This window comes from Anarhichas minor, unplaced genomic scaffold, assembly GCF_050575085.1.
Source record: "Anarhichas minor isolate MPS153535 unplaced genomic scaffold, ASM5057508v1 ptg000040l, whole genome shotgun sequence".
Lineage (NCBI taxonomy): Eukaryota > Metazoa > Chordata > Actinopteri > Perciformes > Anarhichadidae > Anarhichas > Anarhichas minor.
The window spans coordinates 13,305,271-13,329,306 of record NW_027466486.1 but is presented as its reverse complement, the minus strand read 5'-3'; the positions used below and the strand labels follow the sequence as shown (position 1 = coordinate 13,329,306).

Below are 24,036 nucleotides of genomic sequence, written 5' to 3'. Positions count from 1 at the left end.
TCTGACAAGTGCACGGTAATACACGACCTTTTTGCAGGCGAGCCACGACCAAACTAATGAGAACAACAAGGAGCGAGCACGCAGATTTAGAAATCCCTCATGTGTAGTTAGAACTGTTTGAGCTTAAGTGCAATATGTTATGTTCAGGTGGGATCACGCTGAGAAAATAGGTTTTTAAAGGCCTTTAAGAATGGCGGTGCAAAGTCCATCACAAAGTGGGAAATAACTACTGATGTGAAAAGTGAAAATGCACGTCCTGTTCTGGCCTCTGCAAGGGAACCTTTCCTTGGTCAACCCTATAATTCACGATTTAAACTTGAACAAGTTGGAGAAAAACAAAAGAGCGTGCCCATAGTTTCATGTTTAAACCTGTCTGATGAGATTAAGGATAATCCTGATGTCGGTTGTTCGAGCTGGAAGTGTATACAAACAAAATTATCACATTGTAATTTACTCAACAGCTTTATCCGGAGCCGCATTCTTGGAACAGGTCCCAGCTCAACCAGTTCAACACACAAAAACAGAGTGCCATCTACAGAAACTTAAAGTTCATTACAAGGCAATCCATGGAAAAAAATGAATACAAATTACATCACATTACTGGCCATATGACTAATCAATGGCTGTCAGTGATTTTACAAACAGTGCCACGAAAAATTGCCAAGTTGAACACCAGTAGACACATGTTGGTGTGTGTCTTTTCCTTCATCTCCACTGACCCTGGATCCCTGGACGTCCGTCACGCTCCTCTAGCCCAGCTGAATGACAACTGCTCTGTGCAGCTTTCCTCACGCTCTCTCTCTCTCTCTCTCTCTCTCTCGCTCTCTCTCTCTCTCTCTCTCTCTCTCTTCGCTCGCCGACCTCTTGCTGCTAGGACTCCAACAAACTGTGCCAGCGGCAAACCTGCTGTCCTTTGGACTCCTTCATCTGAGTCCAGTGGGTGAGCTCCTCCTCCCCCGAGCTGTTGAGGCCGAGCGAGATCCAGCCAATCATCTCCTTGCGCTTCATGCTGCGCTTGTTGTAGACGGAGAGGATGAGCGTGACGTCCGATAGCTGGAAAAGAGCGACCTGGAAGACGAACGTCTCCTTGTAGGTCGGGTTGGGCTGACCTCGACAGATGGATGTCTTACACTTGGACATCTCGTGGCCCATGGAGTTCAGTAAGGTCAGCTTAACATATGTATCTGAGTAAGAAACAAGGTGGAGGAAACAATTACTGGGGAAATGACGTAAACCTTTAGAAACCTTAACTGGAGCAGTCATGCAAAATCCTTATGTTTCTCCAGCGGTATTGTCTTTGAGTTAAAGCACTTCTACCTGCTGCAGCTGTGTTTTCTCTGTATGACCCATTTTCCCCACAAAGTGTTTTTTCTCGTAATAATGCAGCAGTTGATGTATAAGATCATGCCGACATGGGATGCAGGTTTTTTTTCTCTTCTTCTCCTGATCAAACACACAACGCAGCTGTGTGTGTGTTCCTGATAACAGAGAGCGAGAACTCAAAGGGTGCAAGGAGCGTTACTTCTGTCCTGTTGCTATGCAACTACTGTATCTCTACTAACCTGATGCAGGGGGGAAGCTGGTGAGGATGAAAAATGGACTGGAGAAAGTTAGCAACACGTCTGCTTAGAGGGCGAGGAAAACATCTAAAATAAATGTTCCTCATCAGGACAGCCCTCCAGGAGCTATTATTATTTCCTCTGACGTTGACATAATGTCAGTGTCTCGACATAACGTGTGCACAGACTTTCAGAGCCCAGGGCAGCGTCACAAAAACGGTCCAATGTCCAAAATGCGATGCATGCCTGCCGCATGCAAATGAGATTGTTCAAACGTGCACTAAGTGACTGGTGGTGCGTAACTATAACACGTCATGACAACGGTATTACATTTTATAAATGAAACAAAAATTGCTCAATATATTTAGAATTGAACAGAAAACATCATCTTTGGACGTGTTTCACATTAGCAGTTATGTTCCTGATAATCTTGATCTGTGTGACATTTCCCATCTTTTTCTCCAGCTTTTCTATTTTATTGTAAATCAGTGCACATTCCAAAGAATCATTCCCAAATGAAGGAGAAAAGAAAACAAACACTGGCATTATCGAGTGATTCAGCATTCACGGTTTCCTTTTCCACTCCTCATTTTCCCGTGCAGAATTTAGGGTATAAACTGAGGCCTACAAACCCAGCGGAAAGTAAACGAGGCAAGACTGGCAATCACAATGGGTCTTTGAGAGTGTTTCGCCCGTCGTCTTCAACCATACTCCATAGTAATGCTGTGCATTATGTTCCTGTCTAAGTGGGAGTATAGGGAATGAATTGCCGAGGCTTTCATGCTGTCGAGTGCCAGCTGCCTTCCAACGCCTTCGCTCGCCGCCTTGAATCACACATTCAGTTGCTCTCTTTGACATAAAAGCACAGTGGAAAAAAATAGCCTTGATTTCTTTTTCGACTGCTGCTGAATGGGCTCTGTAGAGCTGTGGATGTCTTAAGTGGTCAGTAGCGGTGATGCATGGCTCTTTGGCATTGTCGCTGAATGAGAGGGGCTGCGACTGATGATTAACTTGACTTGTCGGCTTGGCACTGTTTTGAAATTGCAGAAAAGGAGCTCTAAAATTGCTCTGCATCTTTCACCGCGCTCTCTCCACTTTGTGAGACGCACAAAGTCAATCAAGGCCTTCATAAGGATTTTGCAAAAAAAAGATTTTTCAGTGTTACCAGATGTGACTTTTTTCTAAATGCAATTTTGTATACAGTTATGTGGATATGCTATTCAGGAAAGCACAAACAATATCAAAATCTGGCAGCTAGTCAAGTAGACATTTATAAATACAAGGAACACGGCAATTAACTGGGTGGGGGGGGGGGGACAGTGCGGTGAGTCTTTCAGATTAATATATTTCTGCTCTGCTCCGTCACAGAAGTCCTGTTTCTGTTTTCATATGCTGTAAGCAGAGCTGAAAAAAATGTAAAATGACACCCAAAGCATGCCGAAGTGTACCGTTTGAATAAAGCCAGCAGTCGATGACGCACACAGCATTTCCTTCTAGCTTGCCACCGGCCACCAAGCAAACCGGATTGAGTTTAGCATGGAAAGTGTTACTTTGGAGTGAAAGCATGAAAGACCTGCAGGCATCATACTGGCACGAACACAGAAGAGTGACACGACACAGGTAGCGAGAGCGGTTGCAGGGCTGGATGCAACATACACATTGAAAAAATGAAGGCAACAGCAAGCAGCCATCTTCATGGATAAGTGCTTCGATTGTAAAGTGTGTGTGGAGGAGTAACAATGGAAATGTGAAGTAACTGCTATAGTTCATAATGCTATTGCTTTTAAATGCTTTTTTTGGGGGGGGGGTTATATGAGAAGATTGTTAGAACTTTCATGTCTGTCTGCTAAATATGAAGCTGTCCTTCTCATCTCTCATCGCACACTTTTATCAATGACTTAATTAATAAACTTTTTGGTTGTCACATCCTTCGGTTTTCCTCATAAACCGTTCATATTTCCAACTACTTTTTTGCAAAACATGTTCAACAGATACGATCATGGAAACCAAATTAGTACAAAAAATAGTTTGAAAAGTCAAAGAAACGGAGGCCAATGGAAAACGCTTTGTGTTTGACTGACTGCATCCATGAAGATGGTTTCAGCATTCGACAGCGATCGCACGTCACTTTGCGGCAGGACAGAGACTTACCTCTGATAATATAAACCTGTCCACCTATCAAGTGTTTTAGACAACAGAACAGCCCATCTGACAACAAGGGTTGGACAGCAGTAAGAAAAAAACAACGGACCAAGATGTCAAAAAGGTAGTAAGGAGAGAGAACTTCAGGTGCCGACATAACAGACGATGCGAGGAAAGAGAAACAGGGTCAGAAGGCCAACAACGTTGCACAAAGTTCAACAACAGGCAGTTTGTTTTTGTTTGTTTGAACTTGCTGCTCGGGACCCCTGGAGACTGACCAGTAAATGAGGGGAACCAGGGATCAAACCAGAGGAAAACTGAAAAAAAAGCAGGAAGTGCAGCTGAGATAGAGCGGACTATCTCTCAGCTGGAGAAGTTGCAAGCTGTGCAGAGTTTCTCTCCGGCTCAGTCTCAGATGGAAAAATTAAAGCAAATAGCAAATTTATATTTAACAAAAGGTCCTTCACGTCAGTTTTGACCACATTTTCCCAAGAATGATTCAATGTCTTTGTTTTCTACAAGTGTGCAAATGCCATTTACAAATGTAATAAATTAAAGGGGAGTTGTATACTGACAATATAGTAGATGTGAATCTAAATCTATAACAACTAAACATTTTGATTGGAGTTTGGTGTAGCAAAACAATATCATTGGTTGTGACATTTGCTTTAGAAGCAGATGAGAGTGGCGTTATCACATGATACATATCAGCTGCCTAAACATACATCCCTATGCACAGACTCGACTTGTCCTCCCCCCCCCCCCCCCCCCCCGTCTGAAACAGATTGAAAAATGGTTCACACGCTTCACTGCTCTTCTGGCAACAACTCAAACAAAACGTTTTAGAGTACTTACTGGGTGGCTTGTTGGCAGTCAGGTTTTTAAAGTGGATGCCTTTGATGATCTCCACAGAGAGACGACCTGTTGTGGCGTTGTACACCAGGCCCACGAGGATCTCTGGTGTGGAAGTCTGACTGACTGACTGGAATGATGAGGCGCTTTCACTGCATGTCATGTCGGAGAGGCTGACCTGGGATTCACCACCCTGAAAACGTTTGCAGACATTCGGAAAACGATTCACCGGTGCGTGTAACAGAAATCACAGTCACCGCTCCCCTATCTAGTAATATAACAATATCACAAATGTTTATTCGTTCCTATTACCACTTTAGTTCCCAACACTATGTCGTATCTTTCATGCGACAGTGCTGTTGAAGTGATGAGGAAGGATGCTCCGTGGACACTGTTCTTGCTGGTATAATAAAGTTTATTACAAACAAGCAACACATGCCATTACGGACGTCTAGATCGCCCGGAGGTCTCAAGTCGAATCTGCAAGTCCCTGCTTCTAGGGCTCTCGCTTCATCTTTATATAGGATACATGTTATGTTTACATCTGGGCGGAACGTAAGAGAATGTATGTGGCCTCCTCATTCTACACATCCCCCCTTCTGCCCCTGGTCTCCTGCACATCTGGTTTTCGTCTAAGACAAATACACTTGGGGTCTTCGCTGTATTGTGCAAGACCTGAAAATATACCACAACTATCAGCAGCATTTGCAAAGCCCAGTGTACAATAATTCTGATGACACTATTTGGCTTCTTCTGACAATTGGCTTGTATGACTAATATGACTTGCTTACGTATTTCTCAACACCATATGTTGCTCTTTTGCCAAAACACAAAACAACTGTGCTGTGAGAAACAATAGAAGGCCAGTAAACCAATATAGGACTAATTCCTTGTTGAATATACAGTATGTTAATGGTCCCTTGTGGTTTGAGATATGCATATGCTGCTTTAGCTCTTTGTAATCTGAATCTGAACATTTTAAAGTCTAGGAAAAGGAAAACAAACCAGCACAACTAAAGTGATTGTATTATTCCCTGATGTGAAAAAGAGGCACACTACCATCTATCCCTCAGACACGTTAAACCAACAACTCAAACAGAAGAAGCTGGTTAGATCTTTATATTCCCTCACGCTGGAAATCATAACCTCATTCTGAAAATGTTATGCAACCACATGAAAGATCGATAAACGTAGAGGCATAATTAGTGAGGTGTTGAGAGAGCGCCTGAAAGCCAACACCTGCTTTGATCCTACTTACCGGGAGAGCGCAGCAGGGGTCTAATATGACTGGCACTGACACTTTGCCCTGAAGGTTGAGCTTGGTGAGGTAAAACACCTTTTCCCCGAGCGCCTTCTCCTTCTTCATCCGCCGCACACTGTAAAGGCGGAATCGGATGGCATAGTTGCTGATCATCTCCGACTCAACGTGGCTGAAGCGGAAGGTCTCGGTGAAGATCGGGCACGGGCCTCTCGCGATTCCCGTCTTGGCCCTCTGCTTCTTGGTGGGCAGCAGCACCAGGTGGACCTGCCAGGAGATGTTGCCCGTGCGTTTCAGGGCGGGGAGATCCGATACCGCCATGATGGTGACCGCCAGCTGCTGGTCCTCTGAGTCGAAGTCAAACACCACGTCTAGAGTGCCATATTTTGCAAGTGGATCTGGTTCATAACCTTTAGAGAGGCGAGCTGCTGATCCACGGGCTGACATGTCCTAAAGAAACCAATGAGATGGTCAATGTGCAGTAAAAAAACCTCAATATGTACATCTGTGGTCATATCTTGAACCACTGGTACCTCTGGGCTGAGGACAGCTGTACTGTCACTGGGTACGTCCTCCTCGTAGCCCTTGTTGAGGTAACTCTCGGTCTCGTGGCCGTCGCTGCAGTCACTGGGGCATTTGCCAAACGACAGGTGGGGACTGCCGCTGGTATAGGACAGATCACACTTGGCATCCCCCAGGTCCGACAGCGTACAGGACATCCTTGGAGAGCCGTTCTCGTCCTGATAAGGAGGGGGCTGGAGCTCGTCCAGCGGCGGCGTTCGTCTCATCCTCTGGATGCAGTTGGCTGGTTGGAGGGAAGTCAGCAGAGGGGTCAAGGGTCACAATAATGCACATATTGTTAAGTATCCTAGGATCAGGATTCTTATTCATCCGAAAGAATGCAATTTGCCATACATTGATCTGTTTCAGTGAAGTGAAATAAAAACGTCAGAGTTAGGAGAGTGCAACTTTCCCATTCTCTTTTATCAATGGTATGTCATACTAGCATTCACTTTTAGTTCAAGGCCCCGCTTTGCCTAAGCACAGCCTCACAGAGCTGCAGGCATGACTGTAGGCATCTCAACCACAGCCATCACTGTAAGCAAGGCAATACAATTATATCGGTATAGCACAGTTCATACACGGGGTAATTCAAAGTGAAACAAGAACAGGCAAAAAAAAGAGACAAAAAACATGTCTTGCAGATTTAAAGAAGCCCTAATGTTTAAGTAAACCCAATGGCAAACAGATAATTTAGCTTTGACTGAAAGGCGAGACATGTTGAAGGAACTGCAGCTAAAAGCAGCCTCCCCAAATTTGGAGTGGGAATGTAGGGAAGAGCACTATTTAACAACATGCTGACAAGTATTTGTTTTTTATAAAGAACCAGACAGAGTCGCCCTCTGACATATCTTAATCCACCTTTAACAACAATGGAGATAACATGAGAGAAGGTCACTTGTGGATGTGCTAATAAATTTCCTCGCCTCTGAGTCATTGGTCTTTTTAATTGTTTTTTGGTTAGATGCCTGAAATAAGGTCTGTGGTTAACACAAGCTTAAGAGATTTTAACGTTTTGTTCTAAGATATAAACATGTCAGTAGATAACCCTCTTGTGAAATCGGACCGTGGTGTAGTTTGTTTATCGCCGAACATTAGCTTTTTACTTCTGCCATTTGCGTTTACGCTTGAAAAATCATAAAAGTGGTGTTGGACGAATATCTTGCTGAACGATTTGTGTAAGTATCATTAACTTGTGTTTCCCACATATCTTATTTTTCTGCAAAAATCCAATGAAAAAAACCTTTTGGCTTTTTGTTGAGGGAACCAGTGCGATGCTAACTTCCTGTTTGGCCAACAAAAATATGTCGTCCCTGCACTAATCTATGACTTATTTCTAGATTACAACACATGCTGAATTTACTGATAGTGAAGCTCTCATTACTAAAGCTTGACACAGACATTATTGCATATGTACTTCTGCTTTGCCATTTTATTTTATTTTATATTTTACAGATTAGGGTTTAATCTGTAGCTGCACCTCAATGCTTAGGTATAACTCAGCTTCTCGTATTCCGGTGTAATGTTTATCGTTCATGTAATTCTTCAGCATCAAGTCATACACGTCGCAATTTGTCATTAAATTTCATCTTCGCTCTGTGAAGTGGCGCTCATTCTGCCCGTCCTTGTGAGCATAATGTGCTCTCTGAGAGGAATCTTTTGAATGCGCAACGTAAATAAAACATCAGATATGCACCATTAAAGGACCAAACTGAATACTTCTTAAATCTGCCACAGATTTCATGCCTCTCACCTTTCTAAATGATTCAGTTTGCCTGGAAGGCAGAGAATGAGGCTATACTGAGAGTCTCTGTGCCACTTATAAAGAACCCTGAATAGTGTTGTCAGCTGCATTCTCAAGTCTGCCTCCCTTGTCCAATTTGGATTCACAAAAATTGAGCAGCCGATGCTAATACTCCCATCGGGACACTGGCGAAGAGTTCTTTAAACCCCGGTCTCTTGCAAAACAAAAAAAAGAAAACAAAAAGAAAACAAAAGATGAAGAGGAAAATAACTTGGGGGGGGGGGGCTCTTCTTTTTCTGTCTCCATAACTTTTGGAAAAAGCCAACCCTGTGATGTGACGTAATCCTCTCCAACTCATTGTTCCAGCTTTCTCCCAAGTTCTTGAAACTTTCACTCTTAATAATGTCAGTGTGAGACGCCACCTCAAAGTGGCACATAACAGTGGCAGGATGGAGGCAAAGGAGTCTTAACTAAGTGTCACGGAGAGCTTGATAAAAGGAGCAAATCCATTTTGAGCAGCTTTTTTTTTTTTTTTCCTGCTGAGCCGGGGGCGGTTGATTTGATGGAAGCTGCTGTGTAAAAGCACTACTCTTTTCTCCAGCCCGCTAATTGGGATGGTTACCATTCCTCCTCTCGTCTAACCCACCCTTCCCTCGCAGAGTTTCCTCCCCTCTGTTCTGCCAGTCGCCTTGTTTTGCCTTCTCGTACCTCTGTACGTGGGGGAAACAGTTTGTGCTTTGTGAATCTTGACTGTGAAACTCAGGTATAAATATCTTTGGTGACAAATGAGCAGAGCAGCGCCTCGTTGTCCTCTCCATGGCTACTAACACCCCCTCCTCTAGTGGCCCCTCACCCAAAACATCACGAGTATAAATCAGTAGCTATCAATAATACAAGCAGTAAAGGCTCCAACACCTTTGAGTAATAACAAATAATAAGTCATAATGCTATTTTTATAGATAGCTGTACAGTAAGCATATGTTACATTTCTTAACCTTAACCTTGGGAAATGTTTACATTTTCTTTCCCAGAGTAAGATCAGACGCTTGTTATCAATCTCCTTGTAGTTAGGATGTAATTAGCTTAGCTTAGCATAAAGACTAGTAGTAGGAATAAGGGAAATGTTTTCTCAAATTCTTGTTTGTAAATGTTTAAATGTTTCAGGAAATGCTACTGTTTCCTGGCGAACTAGATTGTAGTACTGAACGAGCGGATCCTGTGGGACTTCAGTAGAGCTTGACATTTTGCTGCTGTTACCAGTTTTGGTTCAATGTTTAAAGCTTGCTAAGTCGTCTACATGGGAAGGACAAAAACGCTACATCAGTTGCCAACATGCGCACGAATGTTTTTGATCACGTCCGCTTTGAAATATTCTGTTAGACAAAGTTAACATAATGAAAACACGTTTGAAAATATATAATGAAGGCGAGCATTTATTTTCAATGAACAATTTTGACTGAATCATTTCAATGACACTGAAATAATTCATAAAAAACACGCAACACAATGTCCTCATCGGGCGGTCATGACAGCACGCTAACCTCAGAGAAGAGAGCGGAAGCTGGTCCACAGACAAACCTCCGATTATTTCTTTCTCACTGCTCACTTCCTATTTTAAGAAGGCTGCCACCGGAGCACCCGCCCTGCCTGATACTGCAGCCTCTGCACAATCGTCCTCATGTATAATACATATGTCCTGAGGATAGAGCTCTTCATATTCACAGACAAACACGCAGCAGTGGGAAGTCGAGAGAAAATAACACAGACCCCATTAGACTTTTACGACGGGTCGTTTGAAACAAAGTGCACTTTGACGTCTATGTCGTGGCAACTACCTATGTCTACATTTCACATAATGTCTTTTTTTGGGGGGGTGGGGGGGGAGTTTGGGGGGAAAGAGTGACATGATGTCAGGACTGGTGTGAGGTCACAGCGTTGTCGTTGCTGGGTTAGTGGGAGAGAAAAGCGCAGCCATCAAAGCCTTTACCTCAGGGAGGAAAATAACGAACCTCTAATACGTTCAACCCAAGTGCAGTCATGGATGAACGGAGTTCTCGCTCCACTTCCTCTCTGGACTACAGATCATATTACTGTGTTGCTTATTACAAGTAAACTGATTACAATAACCTGATGATCCAAACGAGTTTAGAGAAACTGCAAACGTATCCGATTTTCCCTCCATGGACACGTTCTCTCAGTGAAATAATCTGCCTTCAAATGTTTAATGAACTCTATAATCCTGCAAACCTTTAAGGCCATTTGACTCACACAAAAACAAGCACAAGACCTTTCATGGCTAAAATGTTTGGTGTATATAAATAGACCAAGTCAATTTCAAATGATTGCTGTCAGGCACACATGACTCAAATCCCTGCCTCTCTCTCTCTAACAAGGAACACTGACTGCGTAATCTTACTGCTACTGAAAACCAGTCAGTGATGACCTTCACCAAAAAAAACAAATTCAATTGAATTCAGTGTGAACTGCTTCTTTGAAATAAATTGAAGTTATATAATATACTCCACATGTTTTCCCCTGATTTAAGAATATAATAATAATACAGCAAACATGATCCCATGACACATGGTGACATTTAGGAGGTCAATCTTCTCAGCCAGTTGGACCCCAGCAATATGTCACACGGTACATTTGAGGGGTCTCGAGATGATTAACAGAAGTAGAGAGCATGTTTGTGCTACACGACGTTATGCTAAATATTTTAGACTTCCCTCTAGTCTTTGCTTTTGTTCTCGTAGATTACCTCCTAATTCAATTTCTTTGGGACTTTTATTTGAATAAAAGAAGGAAACAAATGGGTCTGGTAGACATGGGGGTTGGAAGTGTAGTTGAAATGATTTCTTGATTAATTGATCAAATATGAGGACGAGGATCTTGGAGTCTTAGTGAATAAAAAACAGCAATTTCAATTTGTCATAATGCACGTCTTCACTATTGAGACATTTATAGACAAAACAATGAATCCAATAATAAATAGTTGTAGTAGAACATGCTGTTTTAAACGCTCCAAAATTAAAAAATATATACATACATAGTGGTCTCCTTTAACTACATTGCTGTTCAAAGTTTGATTTGACTGACTGTTAATAAGATTTAGCAGGCCAGTGAAGAATAACCTGGCTCTGAATGTGCCCTGTAGTGTAAGTGGACAACCGTCAATCAGTTCTGTGTTAAAGACGACGTGTTCTCACTCTCACGCTTGACAAGAACCACTGATTAGCTCATGTCCCCTAAGTCTCAAAACGAACAATTCCTGTGGCTGTGAGACAGAAATCAAATGAGGCTATTGTGTGTTCAGATGATGCAATCAATGTCTCCGTTTCTGTACATGCAACACAAATGACCATAAAATATCTTCATGTAATATCACTGAACAGCTCATCTGGTTCCATATGTCTGAGCCCAGACTGAGGAAGACAAGGACCATCTAGTGGTTACGAGGAGACACACAGCTTCTGCAGCACTTGCATAACGACAACCTTGCTCAGTGCGTTGCTTCTTTACTAATGGAGACAGAAGCATGTCATGCGCTATTTATCCCTCAGCTATACACATTCAAACACTGCCTTTAAATAGATTGCGCCAGACACTCTGTCTTGAAACCCACTGTCTTATATAACACAAAGCTGGTTCAGACATGATTCACCAATCGAGGACCCTGGCAAAGATTAGAGTGTGTTCGTCTTTGAAAAACACCGGCAGACATTAACACGGCTGATTTCTGTCTGAGGATGTTCAACGCAAGCCTGTCAGATTTGCATCTTTGTATGTGTCAAAACAAAAATGCAATGTTAAAGACTAATACAGCTCTGCAGGATATCACCACCTCTGTTTTTGTTCAATAAAAAATCCATTGCATCCAGCTTTACATTTACAGTTCTTGTCACTGTTTTTATAGATTCATTTTCCTTATTTTATTTTTGTTCTAGTTTGTTCTTGTCAAAAAGTAGCTCGGAACAGATCAAATGCTATTTTTCTTTTGCCCTTTTTGTCCCTTGAAAGGAATAGTTTCACATCTGGGTACATAGGTTTTCAAGCTATTGACAAAACAATAAGATTGACTGCAATCTTATGTCTGTCTGGTAAAGATAAAACTTCAGCCAGCAGCCAGTTAGCTTAGCTTAGCTTAGCATAAAGACTGGAAACCGGTAGAGAAAGCTAGCCGGGCTATATCTGACGGTAAATGAAAAATTCCACCTCCCAGTACCACTAAAGCTCACTGTGATTTTGTGTTTTGTACGAACTAAACGAAATAAAACATGTTAATCAGTGAGCTTCAGAGGTGCCGCTATGCAGATTTTGTTACCATTAAACAGTGCTAGGCAAGCTATTAATGCTAAGCTAAGCTAAAAGGCTGCAGCTTCGTGTTTAGCGAGGTGACCAACACCTCAGCCATCAAGTGAATGATAGTATTTCCCTTTCTTTCTTTTCAAATACTTTCTCGCTTTATTTTCAATGAACTCATCTTCTCAGCCTCTCGTTCATTGTAGCACCACTCCACCTGAATACATGAATCCGATATAACCATGACTGCAGTATATCATATGATGTCAAGTGTGTCACACACATGCGCTAAATGATTGATTCACATTCAGGCTACAAATGAAGTGTGCGTGTCAAATAAAAGACGTATCCAAATAGGTCAGTGCCGGTGTTCTCCTGTGACTTGCTCTATGTTGAAATAAAAGACTAAACCTGCCTTCCATCCGCCCGGTAAACGCCTTGTGATGGTGAGTTGGGCAGATGGGAAACAGAGATGCATCAAAAGAAGAAGAAAAAGATAGAGAGAGAGAGAGAGAGAGAGAGAGAAGTGGGAGGCTGCGGCTGTGTAGATTATGCAGACAGTTGACTGTTTCACAACCCTCCCACGGAGAGTGTGCTGAACGGGAGCTTCGCTTTGATCACCTCTCTGGATTAACTGACAGTGTGTGTCAGTGTGTACGTCGTGTGTGTGTGTGTGTGTGTGTGTGTGTGTGTGTGTGTGTGTGTGTGTGTGTGGTGCATTTGTGTTTGTTGGTTCGGAGGTGAAGAGGAGTCTGTGCATTTGGCTCAAGCTTACTGCGGTGATGACGAGGAAATCGCTGTGTTAATCTAGTAAACAAGTGCAATTCACCATTGTTTCTTTTGTGGATGTTTTTGGAGAAATAAAAAAATAAAAAAAATAAAATAAAAGAGATTATGAATAGCAATGACCTTGAAGCCGTCCCGTCTCGCTATCTGAATACTAGCACAGAGAAGAAATCTTTTTTTAATTTGATTCAATTCCCACTTAAACTCAGGGCCTACCGTCGTCAGCCGAGGCTTCGCTGCTGTAGCCGTCATAATCAGCAGTCAGAGGGCTGTACTTCTGCCGGCTCTCCCAGCAGAAACCTCCTGCGCGTTTGGTATTAGCGGCCGCCTTGGCTCCTCCCCGGAGGCCTTGGGAGCGGCTGACCGCCTCCTGATACTGACCCATCACTTCATCCTCGCTGTCCGATGACGAGCCCTGCAGGTTGGCGTCAGAGTAGGCCTTGTCTGTTTGGAGTAAAGAGAGATGGCCTGGTTACTGCGGCCCGATGCCAATCACTGTGTTGCGTTTGAGTGGCTCTTTCGCAGACATTTTGAGCTCTTTAAGAACCCTTTCCTCAGGGAATTACCCACAATTCATAGAAATGTGATGGTAAACACGGGGTTACCAGCGGAAGCCGGAGACGAAAAAAAAAAAAAAGGTAAACAAAGAGGACGGCACATGTGTTTAGCCTGTCATATTCAATTTCCACAGAGACATTAAGGATTAAAGATGGGACATAAAGACACATGAAATCAGAGGAATGGAAGCATAGACTATATTACACACCTGGTTTATTTTCATTTTGTTATTAAAGCTGTTTTGACAAAAACAAGTATAGATTATTTGACAAATAACTCATCTCATGAGGCTAACCTGGAAGACGTTCAAATCAGGGAGTAAAACATATAAAATAAACAATTGTACATAACATGGTATGACGTTGTCACTGCAAAGTGCTGTCTCATTCATATTTATACCATTTCAAGCCTGTACAGTCCTTCACACTTAACCATTTAAGTGTGAAGTGGTCCATCAATGCCCCGGACCTGTGGGGACAGACTGAGATGTAAAAGATCAGGTGGACGGGCAGCCTCTACTGGCACCAAAGCTGTACTTCACAGGAAGTCTGCTGAACTGCTTCATCAAAGGCAAACAGAAAAAAAGATTTCAAGGACAAATGAAGTGTATAATTTCACCAGACTTTGTCTAGGAGTGTGTCACTAAAATAGGCTCCATTATCCGGACGATTAGTTTTGTCTGTTGGTATTACTTTTCTTTTCTAATTTTACTCTTTTTTGTTTGATTCTATTTTGCTTTTTATTGTTCCTTCGTTGTTTTTAAATGTCATGATTCACTAAGTCATCTTATCTAAGGCACTTTAAATTGCCACTGTGTGTTGAAGCTGCCAGACTTGAAACATTATGTTTAAATGTTTTATTAATAATAATAATATCAAACTAATTACAATTATTGTGGTCGTGGCATATACATTTAGGGGGGGGGGGGGGGGGGGGGAAGATATGAACTTATTGTTTTGTAAGTATGAAATACATTCATCCATTCACTGCACCGTAGTGTTTGGTTGTGGCAGCTGTTGCTGATTGAATCATTCATACGGGGCGCTACAGATCATTCAGTCACAGCTTTGTTAAGGTGCTGCAGTTAAAGAGACATCTGCACACTCACCCTGCGACGCTATTTTCTGTATTCTAATTAATTTCTCCTGCCCCCAAATGATCTAAATTACCCTTCCACTGTTTTGTACGTGTTGCATTCACTGAGAAAATTACAAGATGTCGTGATTCATTTTGTTTTATGGTTCTGGGTGTCATGACACACGATGTCATCCATTCTCAAAAGAGGATGTTGAGGGTTTTTTTCCCCTTGTCAAGTGACTCTGAGACGCTGAATATATATATGGGTCCTGGACACATACAATTACATATATCTGTGATGTTGTTCCAGGGCTTAACTCAGAAGGTGATTCATTGCTTTGTTAAATCCATGTATCAGGCGGGAAACAACATTTGTCATGTGTGGTTCAGTTTCTGAACGCCTGCAGATACAGAATGTTTCGTATGTGACGTGTTTACGGTCACAACCCAAAACTGATGGTGCCAGATGGTAAAGCAACGCCACAAAATCATTCGACCCCATCCACTCTTCTTCGTGGCACGGTGGCACATTGAATCGGACATTCTTGAGTCACTGATATTTGCACACAACCACAAACATAAAAATAAAAGAAGGGATCAATCATCACTAACGTTGCCTCGGAGCTCTGCCCAGTCTGTGTGTAACAAAGCACATTATGCAACAAAGTGCTTTGTTATGCAACAGAAGTATATTAATAGAAATATATTGAATACATTAATGTGTTGGTAATCAATTGTGGAATGGAAGTTGGTTGGATATTTATAATGTAAAATCTCTGTTAAAGCTAAATACTCTGTGTATTTAGTGTCTCTGTGGTGGTTTCTGAGGCTGTAGTGACATAGTGTGGTGGACTGATTTGGACTTCTACTGAGGTTTGTCTCATGTTTGGCCCACATGGAAAAAAAGGAAAACAATGAAGAAATCTGAAAAGCAGGTGATGATCAATCAATACATTCTAGTATGTCAATAAAACAGTCACGACAACATCCCTTCTTCACATCCACCGACCACTACAACGCCACCACTTCACGTTTGTTCCAGCAAGGGGCAGCAGAGCTTTAAAGTTACTTCACATGCAGCCTGAACAATCTTGCAGTCTTCAAACTAACTGTATTTCCAAAATGCATTTCATTTCAAGAGCATGAAGTAAAAAGAATGAAAAAATATTATGCGTCTATCAAAAACAGCAGAGAAATATTCTTTCTCTAGACTAGACTGCATATTTAACACAATCAATGAAAAATGTTTTTGTTCCATCAGTCATTGCACAAAAAGATAAAGAGGAACCAAACAAAGACACCAAGAACAATGGTGCCTCCCTTTGTTTTTAACTGAATGTTTACCAGGTGGTAGAGCCAACTCCCTGTGCGGGGCTCCCTGGGGCCACCAACCTTTTACACTCCTGAAGCCCTGCGGCTGGATGACAAGTCAACAGGCCTTACATCTGTCAGCAACGGTAATCCCTTCATGGGTTGAGAAAGACCAGTGCCGGTGGACAATGTCCCCATGCAGAGGTCAGGCCTCATGGTGCGGGCGGTTGCACGGGTCCATGGTTTTATGGATCAGCTGGACGACACAAATGACTTGCCTCTAGGTTTTTCTAGGGCCTGGGAGGAGGCCAAGAAGGGCCATGGTACCGCTATGAATCTGTGCCCTAAACTGCAAGTGTAAAATATATTTTAATATATGTATCCTTTAAATCTATTAGGGATATATATACAAAAAAACGCTTTTGTTGCACTTAAGTGCCTCTACGTTTGGTTAATTGTGGACATAGTCGGATATCAGTCCTGTCCTGAGCAGTCAGATGAATGGGGAACATATCTGAATACACAACTCAAAATGTTACAGCTTCAAGAAGTCAGGCTTTTCTATTTCAAATTGGTAGTGCCCTAAACTCACCAAAAACGGTGTAAAGTGGGGTACATAACCAAATGGGTTATGGCGGCCGTGGCTCAATGGGTAGAGTGGGTTGTCCCCGGGCGCTTCTCAGCAGCCCACTACTCCCAATAAGCTAGGGATGGGTTAAATGCAGAAGTCAAATTTCATATATGTGTATATGTATATGACAATAAAATCCTAACTTTAACTTTAAACATGGCATATAGATCACAATTGGGTAGGTAGGTAAACACGGGCTCACCTTGCAGCTCGTTCTTTTTCCTGAAGTCATCAAGGCACTGAAGGCTCCCTGGGTTCTCTAGAGCCAACTTGTTGTTGAGGTACCAGAACAGGAGGGTCATGAGGATGATGAAGAGTCCGATGGCTGTCAGAAACCCCAGCACCTCTGGAGAGACTGAGACGCAGAAAACCAAGTTAAAGTCGCTGCAGTCAAATATCAGCACACAAAAGACGTAGGCATAATTGTGGTCAACAAATTAGATCATGGCTAAACGTATTTAGGGAGAAATGTCTGCAAAGTATGCTAACATGAAAATGACAGGCAGCAATAATTCTGGTGCTGTAAATGCATGCATTGTGGTAAACAAGACAACTCATTTTTGACTTATCACATTTCCTGCGAATACGGCTGGACATACATAGAGCGTAAAGGACGGTGGAAGCAGTCTCATTAGTTCAGTGAGTTAATGTTAAATATTACAATGAATGTGGTTGGTTCATGATGCTTTTTCACAGTATAATGAATGTTTTACTGTGACACTCAAATGCACCTTAAAAAAAGCATGTGACCCACTTCATATAAACATCAGTTCAAAACAGATGAGAGAGACAGAGGCAGGTAGATTGGAAGAAGCGCCAGGAGAGAGAGAGAGAGAGAGAGAGAGAGAGAGAGAGAGAGAGAGAGAGAGAGAGAGAGAGAGAGAGAGAGAGAGAGAGAGAGAGAGAGAGAGAGAGAGAGAGAGAGAGAGAGAGAGAGGTTGTGTCGCTGTAGAGACACAACCGGTCTGTTGCCATAGCAACAGGTTCAGGTGCGGCGTCATTACAGACTCCAGACACACAGGCGAGTCAGATCTCATTAAACGCTACACTGACTGGCACACTTCAGCAGATACGGTTTGGTTCGGAATACAAACACGGTCACATATGCAGACAGGATTTGTGACAGCAGAACGAACCCTGTTGATGAAGACGATCTGAGGGAGCTCTTTTTTTCCAGATGTCAGACATCTGTATGACCTTCCACCTCATATTTGACCTTCCGACACCCTCGAGGAGGTGCTATGTCATCATCGGGCGCGGTTACAGGGAAGGCTTCCCGTCTTAGCCATCAGAACGCCGTTTGTCTCTCTGATAGTAGATCAACCCGAGCAATCAAATGAGCTTAATATCTCCAACCGCTGCCGACAGTTTAATGTAACCCTTTCACACTTAAAATACTGACAAAGTAATGAAGTGCAAGGATTTCAATTCATGGCCCTGGACAAAAGCTCAGGAGCAGTCAACCTTCAATTCCCGGAGATTGACTGTCACCTGCAGTAATCTGGGCCACACAGAGGAGGTCACAGAGGGTAAATGATTGCTCACAAGCTGTCGCACATTAGAAGACAGAAGTGCTCCATAATACTGAAAAGGTCCCTATAAAGGATGCATGTATCAGCATGTTGGAGGCGCATCAGTTCAAACTGCCGTCACGTCAGAGCCGCTACACACAGACGGGATCTTTGTCACGTGTGTAGAGTTTATTGTCCAACTATAGTAGGGATGCACTTGAAAGATCATTTTCCCAGCTATATTTTCAAATCCCCCGGCTATGAATATTGTTTAGAGAATGTTACAGATCGAAGAGGAAACTGACAGAAAGGCGGGACTCAGAGAAAAGGTCTTAGCTACGAATCTATCTGCTACTTCAGCACCACGGACAGCGCCACGGATTTATGGACACACAGCACAGTTAGGCTGCTGATGTTTCGGAGCCATGGATTTAAACTTGCAGAAACTCCAGTCAGATAAATGAGCGGTGAGTCAGGCAGACTCGACTTATTCTGCCCCTGCACTCTCTCCGCTCTCATTACCCAGTCAGGAAAGTGGAAGTAAATGGTCCCCCATTGAAGCCATTTCTGTTGAGTGTGACTCATTGCAAAGACTTATGCAAGACGATTGTGTCTTTGCAAATGACCGAAGAATGAAATAAAAATTGCCACGTCATGTGTGTGGTCAGTAAGGACAATGTGGGGGATCAGCACGGGTGCAAATACAGTGAAACGGTGAATTATGGGATGAATCGGCGAATACGGTGCCTAGGCTTCTCAGTGTTGCAGAGGAGATTTGTATTCACAGTCTAACATGCAGGCTGCACCGAGGACTTTATGTGTGAACACTGCATACAAACTTTATCACACAGAGTTTGTGATAGAAACAACAAACGTATGCAGCACCGCTCTGTATTCTCTGCAGGGGAGGGTGACGATGAGAGGGATTTTGGATTGTGGAATGCAGTGGAAAGGGGAAAGGATGCGTCCACTTACACATGACAATACAATGAAACGGTTGAGAATGATCAAACAAAGTTGAACTCTTTAGGATTTAAAATAGTCAAGTCAAGTTTAGTAATATAGTTCCATCTTGTACAAATACTGAAGGGGAATCTATCCATAAAGTTGAGCAATTTATGAGAGAAAACAAATATTCAAAATCAAAGAAACAGAGGCTGATGTATTCTGATTCTCAGCTCCAAAATAAAACTCCCATAATGCAACCAAAGGCATCATCTGGTTTGACTCTCCCTGCCTGATATATGTCCACATCTTTTAAACTACATGTTTGTGGTGCATGTTTGGTTTTCTTTTATAAATGTTTAGTCTATGAGCATAAGCTGAAATAATGTCAATGATAACATCAGGGATATTATCTCAGACGTTAGAAAGCTCCCTCGAGAACCACAAAAGACATGATACCACTGATTGAACTAAAGTGTCATTAGAGGAGTGATACAGTTAACTGGTAATAATTTACAGAAATCAAATAAAAAACTAAACAATATGCGCACACATACAATATAGTTCTCGATCCTCTACATCAACAATCAGTAGTGCAAACGTCTCAGACATTCACTTTATAATAAACTACTGAAGGGTCACATAAGTAAGAAGTGACAGGTGATGAAAGAGATATTATAAGAGCAAAGGAGAAGAAAAAGAAAAGGTACAATAGATTTATTTTTGAGCAATTAGAAAGAATAAATCGTTCACTCCTTAAATTACTGCTGAGCTCGTTCACCATGATGTATTAAGCTCTTCGCAGCACGGAGATTACTGTATGCAAAGTCCATTTAGTTCAATTAAACCAAACGACTGCCTCGGTACAGATGGAGGATAATGAGGTCATTTGGCAAGAAAGTGTACTTAGATGACGTCTTATTGTCCGATCAATGATGGTGATGATGTTTTCTGTTATTTCTAATGCCCACATGATGCCTGCAACGATTAACTGGACTCAGCCAACACTTCCCTGCCGGCACGTAGTTAAAGGCTGGTTATTATTATTTTACACATACATGATCAGTTGTACTTATTTAATTTCTGAGTTATAAAATCAAGGAGCTGCAAACTGTTCTTTAACAGTATACCACTGTTAAATACTAGCAGCCAGAGTCACTATTTGCGCTTAAAGAACCAGAAAAGAACGCTACATAACCTGCTGTGCTCTTATTTCCAGCTCCTGTTTGACTTTTAATAAAAGATTATCGAGTTATCGTCTGAAAAATGTGCCCGGGCTGTATAACGAGGCTTCATTATTGTCGAGAGCCCACAATGTTTGGTCACATGGCGCTGGTGGGACCAGGAGGCGTAATCCCACGGGAATGCATGTCTGCTCAGACACTGTATACCAGTTTCTCGCCGCCGACTGAATTATTCACGGCACAGATGGAGCAGGATCCTGCTCTCTGTAACTCCCCAACTGGTTCAAACAGGGAGAAGAATATTCACTCACAGAAACCTACAGACGGCTTCTCTCTTTACTTTTGGCTTCGTGACTTGAGACTACAATATTCCTTTTCTTGTTTTCCTCCGTGTTTGTATTCAACATTGGACTCGGTGCCAGCACTGCAGTAAAAGTGACGTAACACGGTGTCAAGTGTTATTTCTCATTTTTCTAATTCATTTTTACAAAACAGAAACTCACTGCATGTGTGAGTCATGAGTTTGGATTCTCACCTTGCATACAATCTGCTGCTCATTTAGTATTCAAACCTGCATTTACCAACTGGAACTAATTGGTAATAACCCTGATAAGTCAAGCATTGTATGATTTTATGAAATAAGACCCTATAAGAACAATAAGATGTTTTTAAAAGTACAAATGGCAGAGATCATTTTAAGGACCGGACTACTGCAGCCACACACATATGTTCAGTTTCAGCTAATGCAACGTATTTAACCAAATCCACTGTATTCCATTACGATACTGAGAATAGCTCTTACACAATGTGTGGGGGACGGACTTTGTTACACAAGAAGCTCAGAGATCAATAATGCGTGAAAGCAGCAACCTTGTAGTGGTTACAAAATTGTGGTATTTCTCATTAAGGAGAACTGAACACAATTCCCCGAAAAATAAAAGCTGCAGAGTTTAATAGAGACTGTGTTCAGATGAAAGTCCGTTTTGGTCACCGTCCAAGGACCCAATGAGCCTTCCTTGTGTTTAGCAAATGGACGGTACTGTATGTAGGTCACAGAAAGGTTTCTGCACTGTGCATCCGATCCGACTGCTTCGGCCCCGATACCGGCAGCCATCCAACTGATCCAGAGCACTGATCCGATACCAGGGTTTGATCAATAAACTGTACTGGGATCATTCTTTTATGTGAAGGCAACATCCAGCGTGACTCAAACATTGCGTTCCTGACTTTGCAAAACAAATTGTTACAAATAAATACATTGAAATAAATGTACTGAATTATTATTTATTGTTAAAATAACTACTCGGGCAGCAGCAACTTTGTGAAAGAAAATCCTCAAAATTAACAGGAATTGCAATTCTATTTGCATTAAATTATATTTAATGTAGCAACAAATTCAAGTAAAATGTATACAGTAGAACTGAATTAAATAAATGGGCTCCATTGTCACAAATACCCAGACCCCCAATAACCTGATATTGATATCGGTGCATCCCTAATCCTGACAGGAAGAGCAGGGGGTCTCATCCCTACAACTGGGAAGCCTGGACTGGATCTGACGGCTGTCATGTTGGTCTGAAATGAAACTACAGTGGCTACAAATACTGTACATCTTTAGTCAGAGCCAATAAAATGCCTGTTTATAATATCACCATCATAATCAGGACAATCAAAGACGACCAACATTACGAATGAGAGCCGGTGTGCTTCCACACACTGGAAGAACTCCATTCCCCACAATGACCGGGAGCACTTAGAGAACTCTCAGGAGCACGAGGACGTTGCCGGGGAAAAGGACATCTGGGTTACTCAACTGACCTGACTCAGGTATGTATTTGGCTATAAAAGATGGATGGCTGGTTCATGATGCTGTGCTGATGCTAGCTTCTTAAAGTTGTCGGTAATGTTTCGGTGTGTGGGTGTAGGGATGTTTTTGACGGCATTTGCTCACACGTATTGTACGTGCAGAGAACCTACTGCACATATGTGGGAAACTAATGTCAATGTGCTTCAGTCTGAAGTTCTGGGAGTTGCTTTATTGTCTCTGCTGGGTTCTGTCTGCATGGAAACAGTTGCCATGTTGAATGTCAAAAAGCACAAAACCATCTCGAAACCACAAAAAGCACCCACACACTCTGCAGGCAGTCCGTAAGCACTCTCACCAGCACTCCCATACACACTCCCACACATGTTCATACAATGCCTCGAAGCGCAGTACTTACTGAGTAGCCACACACCTGTCCACACACACACACACACACACACACACACAGACACACACACACACACACACACACACACAACCAGACAGACCATTCAGGTGGCTCATACACTGTGATGAGCACCCTTGTTTCAGAGGGTGCTCATCACAGTGTATGTTTTGGGTTTAAAAGAGAGAGTCATCTCCATCCACATTATGAACACTGCCATGATAAAGAGAGGCACTGAGTGCTCTGACTCAACATGCACGATTATGATTATTCTAACCAGCCCGATTTGCTAAAAGCTTGTTATTGCAGAACTTTAAATTTGCCGCACCATCGTGACCTTCAATGCCTCCAGTTACATAAAAAAAACAGAATCACATCTACTCACTTTTGTGTCATTACAAGAAGCACAACATGTCCTGACAGTAAACGTTGCAAAGCTACGAGTTTAGAATTATCAATGTCGTGAAGTATGGGTCATCCATTTAGGTCTTCTTTACTCAACTAATTCAAATAAATCCACAATATTATGCTACGGTGACACTTCAGATTACGGCCTGCAGATGACAGTGTACATTTTTTTTGTATATACAAGGTATAAATTAAAACATAATGAATTACAGCATAAGTACCTCCTGAACAATTACTGTACCCCGTAATTGTTACTCGGTTACTCGGTTGCTGGGGCAAAAAATATTACCCAACACCTGTGAAGAGGTTGTACTCTTATAGTTATAGTTTTGTATGTTTTTAAAATGATTATGAAACACTGGGGAACTGTAATGTAGTGTTTGGGTATATTTTTATGTCTCTGCGTAACACACGTTTGTAATTCCCTTATTTCCTGTACTTCTTCCCCCAAACCTCCAAATAGATGCCAGTGTTTAAATAGTTCCCCCATATGTACAAAATATTACACTGTATTTTTGATGTCTGTAATTTTAAGTGTGACCATATTGGCCATGTACTCCAGTCTGACTAGAGCTTTAAGGTCTGAAGTTTATTAACTTAAATATGTTTTTCATTCATTTACACTACAATTAAAGTCACTCAAATAGCCTCAATCTCCCTGGCAACAGTGTAGACAAACTAACAATGTGTAAAATGAAAAAAGCAATCTGTCATGCCTGGAATTTTTATTTTTTTTACTTGGTCCGCCTTGAGAGAATATGACATTCATTTTGACATTTTTAAGTGTGCAGTTCCAGACAAAAACACAATGGACACAAGCAGTGAACACGTACAACAAAACAAGGCTCAAACAAACGGCACAGCCCCACAACAGTGAAGCCTGAACACAGTGGAACAGTGTGGGGTCAGAGGTCAACCTCCCAGAGCTCTGATCTGCCCTACCTTTTCTGACGCAGATCAGCTCATGCACTCCACAGTTACGCTCGCCACCTGGAAA

General features: G+C 42.2%; 1 protein-coding gene across 1 annotated transcript; it reads right to left on the bottom strand.

Moving 5' to 3' along the window:
- Window positions 1-870: 870 nt before the first annotated feature.
- Window positions 871-24,036, bottom strand: syt14a (synaptotagmin XIVa; the record flags this gene model as incomplete). The annotated part of the gene is made up of 8 exons (XM_076108133.1): window positions 871-1,184; window positions 3,711-3,767; window positions 4,557-4,746; window positions 5,812-6,261; window positions 6,345-6,616; window positions 13,421-13,648; window positions 16,984-17,136; window positions 23,982-24,036. Coding segments are annotated over 8 exons (1,719 nt in total), but the record flags the coding sequence as incomplete, so codon positions are not given.